Consider the following 8,704-nt stretch of genomic DNA (forward strand, 5'->3'; position numbering starts at 1 on the left):
AGCGTAGGTACTAAGATACGCTAAGGCGTAATATTAACAGAGTAACTATTGGAGTGCAATTTGCTCCATTTGTGCAGGTGGCATTTAGTATTGCTTGGAGTAGCTGAGAACAGCGGCTAGTAGCCGAGCGCAGCCGCGGGGCACACGCTAGCAGCACATGTGGCTCGTGGTGAAGTGTTCGTGTTATCTAAATGACGAGCCACATGTCTGCGTCTGCGATATTATGCTCACTCCTCGTTAATGGATTCATCGTAAACTCGTTAAGAGATTTCATTATCAATCTGTTTTATCTACTATAAATTATTTTTATTATGTATAAAATATGTAAGTCATATGTATATCTAAATATAGATGCCAAACTATTTAAAATTATTACATTAACAAAATAATGCTAAGGGTAAAATGATGTCAGCGTATAATGTACGTAACTGTCATCACATCAATAACACACACGGTACTGCTGGCACTGCTCTGTCCCAGGACCCACGGTACTGTAGGAAGGAGGTATTTTCTCACTGCAGTAACATCCAGCTCAGCCTATATGAACTTAACCTTTACGGCTCACGGGATAACTAAGGATCAAAGTTCACGTGCCACATAAACAAATAAGACTAACTGCTGTCATGTTATTATCAACGCTATATTATTTTTCATAATTATTATTGTCATCTGGTTATTATGATAGTGATGTATATCCAAATTATCATAAGTAGATGTATTTACTAAATAAACAAATATAAACAATAACTGTAAACTCATAGTTGGTCCCTGTGATAATGTCACTATGCTTGACGATGAGATCGTTTGTGATGCCGCGTCATTGTTGCATATCATTCGTAACGAACACTTTTAACAGCAAAACGACAACCAGCTGTTTTGTTCTTGTAACTCTGTCCAAGTACATTTTGTGAGATACCACTATAAAGTATCGGAATTGTAGATTAACTGTAACATAACACGGAAGTGAAAAAAAAATCATGTCCATGAGTAATACCTATATTGTTACCAGTTTCTATCACAGTAAAGAACATTAACAGAACATTTGCTTGCTATTCAGTCCGAGTAGGGGCTCCGTTATACTTCTGTGCTCATCGTTGTTTCTTATTTGAAGTTGAGCTTTGATAAATCGAGTCATTTCTCCGGATGTTAAAGTGAAAGTGGATCAACTCTACGTATATGTTTGTTACGTTAAGAGATAACAGATGGCGCTGTGTGTTACTTACTTTTAGATAATTACTGATAATCGCGTGCTAGTGTACGACCAGTGGGAACAGCAAGCAGGGGCGGATCACGCCAATCAATAAGTTTCTAGGAAGATTCTTCACAAAAATACACCAAGTATAATATGTAGGTAAGTATAGGTACGTTTTATATCAGAACGTTATTGCTTATTTATTATACTAAACAGATACTTAAATAAAACAATTCATAACACATTGATCAGCATACAAACAATTTTTCGTTTTATGCAAAGGAGATTAACATTGAGAAAAATATTTAAATTATACCTAACTATAACAAACAAATCAACACTTAAAGTCACAGTATCACAGTCATGCTAAACATTAACACTTAGTGTTTTATAAGAAGTAGACTAAAATAAATTAAAGACTTAGACGATAAATGAATGCAATAGGAGTATCTTGCACTAGAGCGAGCGACTGTTGTCGTCCGCGAGGGGTGCGGGGGGGTGTCGCGCCTCGAACATGAGCGGGATGCCGCCCACGATGTTCTGCACGATGCTGGACTTGGGGTCGGAGACCAGCTCGCGCCGCGTCTCCGGCGCCGGCGACACACTGAACTTCGCCAGCACCGCCGCCAGGCCCGCCAGCGACTGCATCTGGCCCAACCGACCTCCTGCAATAAGACGCGACATGTTTCCTTAATAACTGTAACACCTCAAATTATATCATTATTAAGTATGGCTTTGTTTTGGAAAACTAAACTAGGTACTGAAATTAAAAAAAGACAACAGTGCAGTCTGCGCACGTGTGTCTCAAAATAGAGTGTCCTCGTGTAAACCTTTCGAAATGACTGACAACATCTATCCTCTCGTGATAGTATCACTGAGGAAACTTCGCAGCGCTGAAACGTACATGAAAGCGTTCGCTTAATGACTCTACTGTTCTCCGACAGATGGCACTCTTTAGAACTACAACAACTCTTTACAACTTGAAACTGTTATTTGTTTACCTACTGAACATGTAGGTATTAGTTGTAGCAATGCATGAAACTAGACATGAATGAATATTGGAGTAATTACCAATGCAAGAGCGGGGTCCGTCGCCGAAGGGCAGGTACACGAACTTGTGTCGCTTGGCGACCTCCTCGGGGGCGAAGCGCTCGGGGCGGAACTCGGAGGGGTTGTCGAAGTACTGCGGGTCGTTGTGCAGCGCCACCAGAGGGATGTTAATCTTGACGCCCTTGTCGATAGTGATGTCGGTGCCGGGGATGGTGTAGGGGCGCACGCACTGCCGCAGCAGCATGCCGGACGACGGGAAGATGCGCATGCCCTCCTGCAGCACCCAGTCCAGGTACGTCATCTCCTTGACGGCGTCGTAGCTGAGCTTGTTGCCGTGGCGCGCCAGCACGCGGTCCACGTCGGCCTGCGCGCGCCGCTGCACCTCCGGGTGGAAGGCGAGCTGGTGCAGCGTGAAGCTGGTGGCGGACGAGGACGTCTCGAAGCCGGCCGCGAAGAAGATGAACGCCTGTGCAGCCACCAGCACGTCGTCCATCTCTAGCTCGACTAACTTAGGTTTGCCTTCCGGAGTCGTTTCTTCCAAAGATTCGACTATGATCTTTCCTCGTTGTTGCCATTCCATCAGAAAATCGATGAAGTCGTTTCGACCCGAAGGCTTATAATTTCTTTGTTTTTGAATCTGATTAACGAGCGCCAAAATGTCATCTTCGAGGTCTTGTCCCAAAAACTTAAGTTTCTTGAAAAAGTCGGGGAAAATAGTTTTACAAAATATAACAATGGTGCGCTTGAAAGTAATGTTGAAAATTTTCATGCCGAGTTTCCTGAAGGGTGAGTTTTCGTCGTTGAGCGAGTCGGCGTCGAGGCCGAAGCCGCAGGCGCCGATGAAGTCGGTGGTGTAGCGCGCCATGAGGTCCCGCGCGTCCAGCGGGCGGCCGGCGGCGGCGGCGGCCAGCGCGCGCGCCTGCAGCCGCTCGGCGCGCTCCACGATAAGCGGGAACATCGCCTTCAGCTTGCCGCTCGTGAACGCCGGCGTCATGCGCTGCCGCAGCAGCTTCCACAGGTCTCCGTCCGCGAAGAACAGGTTGCGGAGCAGCGGCTCGATCACCTTGTGCGCCGGCGACAGCCCACGTGAGTAGAAATACGCGAAGTCTGTCGTGATGATCTGCTTCACGAGATCCGGGTCTCGGATCACCAGCTCTGGGATGGCGCCGCGGTAGTAGCCTACGAATCTTTCATTAGGATACTTCCAGTAGGTCTCGGCTGACATTTGCGCAATACTACTCTGCAGCAGATACCGCTTCGCGTCTGTCCCAAATAGTGGTATGGGCTTGTCATGTTTAACTCCTTTCTTCTTCCAATAGTCGTGGTTCCTGGTGCCGTACAGGTAGAGCGCCACCGCGCCGACCAGCAATAGTGCTAAGAAGATCATGTTGTAGCGTGAGCCCGCGGCCTACTGTGCCGGCTCAGAACTCGCCGCGCGTTAAATACGAGTGCGTATCCGGCACGATAATGACCACGCACCGTTACGACACGATACCGAAAATATTTTTTAAAGGGTTTCCTAATACATAAATGGATCACACACATCAAAGTATGCTCTGCTGAAGGAAATTAGACTTAATTTCGACTCCCATATGAAATAAACTCTGAAATTGATGTTTATAAATGAGCGATATTGGTATGATATGAACGACAATCAATAAGATGTAATATAAAGATATGTTTAAAAATTAGTCATAGCTATCACTGCGCCGATAATGGGAATTATTTATTTTTCCACAAGATATACGAATTTGCTGATACGTTCATGTACCATACATATGTCCTGGTCAAAATAGCTAAGAGCAATGTTCGCTTTCTTTATAAGTTGCAATGAACTGCCACCCTCTGACACTGTACCAGCAAGAAAATAAAGTGCAGTTCCGTTAAGCAACTGGATACTTAACTTGCTTAGCACACGAGGTGGCCATGAAAAGGTCAACTCCTTATTATCCTCCTCCAGGGTCGGTGCAGCATGTCTTCCTCTTCCATACTCTTCTCTATCCGACGTCATCACAAAAGTTTAATTCTTACCAGACTTATCCTGTCTGGAAATAAAGTCTTTCACACGTGCATGCTCAATACCTTCTATCTGTACGTGGAAGACACCACAGGCGCCGGGTGTAGAGAGACGACTCCCGGCCACCTTAGGCGTGGGTCTGTTCTGTGGACTGTGAGTTTCGGGTGATTCATCGTCCTTCCGTCTTCTAAGAAATAACAGGCCCGTGTCGACTGCGCGCTTTGTTCCACGCGCTCCTCAGAGAGTCAGCAAACCCCAGTGGAGCCCACCAGAGCCAAAGTCTGCCGGAGTTGCGGGATTGTTCAGAACGCGAGTTACTTAAGACGGGCTTTAGAAGGAACATGATGTGTTTTAGTACTCGTAAGTAAAAGTCTGATACTCCCTCACCGCTGCTAACCTACAGCAGGAGGGGTCATTTGATGATTTCAGATAAAAAGACCTTTCTCACAAGACGATCTTCATTCCTACGCATCACATGCCTATACTATAGCAGCCGGTTTAAATAGATTAAATAGATAAATTAGAAATGTCATTAAGGTAAAAAGTATCTAATAAACCAATTACAGACTGTAAAAAAGGGAAAAAATATTAATAAGTTTCTACTAATTGATACGCGGAAAGGAAAATCAATAACAAGTAAACAGGTGACTCATCCGCTTATTACTAAAAATAGGCTTGTACAAAATCATTACCTAACTATAAATAACTATGCAACAGATACAATATAATACTCATTGATAATCATTTGCAGATAAGTAGATTTAGACTTTGACACTTATGAAGATACGTACCGGATTTCCATAGAGTGTTGATTAATTCTGCGATATGATGTTATGAGTACGTACTAGTGGGAGTCGGTGCAGCTCAGCAGCGCGCTCGCACTCGCACGGCCACCCCGGCGACCACGATGCTCACTCGCAAGTCGGGCACACAATACATGTAATAAACATTAAATGGGAACTTCTCGGTGTTGTGAGTGCCACGTTCCGCCGGAGGGTTTGTAACAGTTGCGTGTTATTAGCGTAACAGAACAGTTTACATTTTTGTGAAGCCAGAGTTGTTCAACACTTCGCATATCCTCCGCGACAGATAGCCGACACCAGTCGGCGGGTAGCTGACACCAGCTGACACTAGCCGACACTAGCCGACACCGGCCGAGCACAGACACCAGGGGTCAAGCCTCGATACATTATAGTGTTACTCCTATTGAAATAGTAAATTCAACTTTTCAAACTAGTCCTAGTACCTATCTAATTATCTACATAGTCAGTCGAGTCTAGTGAGCAGGTTTTCAAATATGTTATCATTTACAATGGGTATAATTTAGGTGGTCACCAAAAATATTTTTAAGACTCTAGGCTGAGGCACCAAATAAAATAAACAACTACAAAAAAAAAATGACTTTATTAAAAGGGCACTAAAGTATATAATATTATGATCCAAAAAAAATAAAATAACATCAGAAAAATCGCAAATCTCGCACAAATATTATTTTTGGTTCCCAAAATGGATTAATGGTCACCAAATTCTATCCAACTAAAAGATTAATATTACTACCAAAAATCAAAGTTAGTGACGAAAACGAATCGCTGCAAAACCGACTCCACGTAGTCTTGTCTGCCCTACCCCTAGAGTGCAATTCAAAACCGCGTAGGCGCGGAGGGGCGAGGCGGCCTGCGAGCTGAGGCGCAGGTAGTTTTAAGGCTCGCCGCCGCGGCTGAGGCTGCAAGCCGAAGCTGCGGTGGTGAGCGGGAAAACCATCTGCGACGATAAGCTCGCATGGGACCGCCGGAGCCCCGCAGCGCCGGAGCCGTGACAGAAGCCATGCTTGCTGCATGTTGCGTGCTTACATTTTAAACGTACTGAGTTACACACAAATTCATATAACAATAAAAGCGACGTACGTTTGGGAACCCCAGTATATTAATTGGTATTTGGGAAATATTCTAGCGATCGTTAGCTTTTTTAGTCTAACAAAAATGACCAAATTAGGAGTCATGGTATTACATAATTGGTAACATCTAAGTAGTGACAATATATAATATTTGGTCTAAAGTGTATTTTAAAGGCGTCCATATATTTTTTTAGTAGTCAATAATACGAAAAAATGGTTTTATCTAATAATATTTTTGGAAACGTTATTTGGTGACCATTTATCCATTTTGGTAACCGTTTAGAATTTTTTTGGTAGTAAAATAGGTACTTTTTTGGGTGGCGTTTAAACACAAGCCATTTACAATGGTATTTCTTTGATAGATAGCATTAGAACAAATAATAACAGCATAAGTCGAGCATGTCAGTGAAATGCGTTTATCTAAGTGTGAAGGTGACGTATGCTGAGGGCCTCGGCACGCCTGCCACCTGCCCGCCGCACCGTCATCACCGCTGGGTGCTGGCCGAGCGGTAGGCGCGTCTGACTCATGCCTTGCACTGATTGCGACATCACGTAAATCCAAACGCATTTATCTTATCAAGGAATTAACATTTGCCACAATGACTCGGAATAATCTACATTATATCGGGCGTGTCGTTCACAATCACAGTAAATGAAATGCGTAAATATACTGGTTAATATATGTCGATCAACACAAAGAAAAAAGAAAAATACGTAAAAACAAAAAAAAAATATTCAAACAAAGTAATTAGAATAAAAATGTGCGAAAATTAGAACACCATATAAAAGTCAGTCAGTCAGTAGAAAGTCGTGGTGGCCTAGTGGGCAAAGAACCAATCTCTCGAGTATGAGGGTGTGGGTTCGACATCAGGTCCGGCAAGTACCAATGCAACTTTTATAAGTTTGTATTTACTTTCTAAGTATATCTTTAGACACTAATGGCTGATAAAAAAAAGGTGAAGGAAAACAAATTGAGCAAGCGTGTATAACCCGCACATTGAGCAAGTGTGGTGAACTGGTGATTGATGCTTAATCCTTCTCCGTGTGAGAGGCGGCCTGTGCCCAGCAGTGGGACGATAAAAAAGTTTAGTGTTTCTTTAGACCACTCTAAGGCGGGCTTACATAAACTGCATGCACTAATCCTACAAATACCAGAGAATAGATTTGTTTGAAGATGATATCTAATTATAATTAATCGTATATAATACTTCATTTAACAATGACAGCGGGTTTTTTTCTGAAGCAAAATGAATAAGCTTGATGGATGATTGACGTGATAAACATTATTTAGATTCGGATTTTGAATTTGAAAAAACAAAATGGAGGAACAATAAATAGAATGTTGTACTATCCCGTAGCTATTATAGGGAGTGTGGCAACCGAGCAACGCCCCGCTGCGAGACGCGACGCTTGCGTTTCAGGTGGTACATCTCATACATTATCGAAACACAAAGTAACGAAATTATCAAAAAATAGCATGACTCATGAGATAGAAGTTGTGTAATATTACAACAGAATTTTAGGCGGCTTGAAATTTCCTCATCAGATGGCAAATACAGATAGAGTTTACTTCGGCGAACGTTATCTGGCTAGTAGGTGACAAGTCGATACAAATCATTAACCGCATTATCGGTAAAGGCTGATTTACATTGAGTCAGTAACTGACGTCAGTCCACTGACAAGTCAGTGCTGACCCGGCACTGCCATCGTGTAAATTGATTTGAAGTCAGTACAGTACTACTGACGAAACACTGACACTACACTGACTTCGTGTAAATAGCACGCGTCAGTTTTCGGCGCCTACACTGACGTCAGTTACTGACTCAATGTAAATCAGCCTTAATACTAGGACGATAGTGAATTAAGCTATTATTAAAATATTGCATCATTACAGGAGATGTGAAGTTCATAGACACCTTAAATTAAGGGGTGACAGTTTAATGAGACTTCCGCTAATTTTGATGTCGAGAGATAATGGGAAACGTATCCTCATCTCTCCCATCCTTAAATTAAGAGTTGATATATTTCAGCTTTCAGTGTCACCATCAGACGTAATCTGCTCCAGATCTTTTTATTTGAGAAGTATTGCTAAATTATCTCATAAATCATGAAATATTATAACTATGTAGACATGATTGTTATGATATTCATTGGTGTACATACAAATGTAGGTACTTTCTAAATAGGTATCCTGGACAGCAATGACGGTGATGCGGAGGGCACGTTTAACTGTAGATCCCGGCTGTTATTGAACATCTTTTGCATATTGGGTATTGGGTATTGGGTTGCCCGGGTAACTGGGATGAGGATGTCAAATAGGCAGTCGCTCCTTGTAAAACACTGGTACTCAGCTGCATCCAGTTAAGACTGGAAGCCGACCCCAACATAGTTGGGAAAAGGCTCGGGAGATGATGAGATGATACTTGATAGTTTACATTATATTGAATTTACTGTGATGGGTGTTTTTTCTATATTTTACTGTACAATTTCAAATTTGATATAATGCTGTAGTGTAGGCCATAATTTTATACTTGTCGCAGAGGAATACTTG

General features: G+C 42.7%; 1 protein-coding gene across 1 annotated transcript; it reads right to left on the reverse strand.

The window, feature by feature from the left end:
* Positions 1–984: 984 nt before the first annotated feature.
* LOC110377241 (cytochrome P450 6B6-like) lies at positions 985–3,671 on the reverse strand. The gene is made up of 2 exons (XM_021336046.3): positions 2,264–3,671; positions 985–1,857 (listed from the first exon to the last, which is right to left on the reverse strand). Exons 1-2 carry the CDS (start codon positions 3,627–3,629, stop codon positions 1,649–1,651), a joined length of 1,575 nt encoding a protein of 524 aa, XP_021191721.2. The 5' UTR covers positions 3,630–3,671; the 3' UTR covers positions 985–1,648.
* Positions 3,672–8,704: the final 5,033 nt, after the last annotated feature.

This window comes from Helicoverpa armigera, chromosome 17, assembly GCF_030705265.1.
Source record: "Helicoverpa armigera isolate CAAS_96S chromosome 17, ASM3070526v1, whole genome shotgun sequence".
In the NCBI taxonomy this organism is placed as follows: domain Eukaryota; kingdom Metazoa; phylum Arthropoda; class Insecta; order Lepidoptera; family Noctuidae; genus Helicoverpa; species Helicoverpa armigera.

Coding starts and splice junctions, on each gene's coding strand:
- LOC110377241 (XM_021336046.3), bottom strand. CDS start 3,629: ATGATCTTCTTAGCACTATTGCTGGTCGGCGCGGTGGCGCTCTACCTG. Junction 1,858..2,263: donor CGGACCCCGCTCTTGCATTG/GTAATTACTCCA, acceptor GTCTTATTGCAG/GAGGTCGGTTGGGCCAGATG.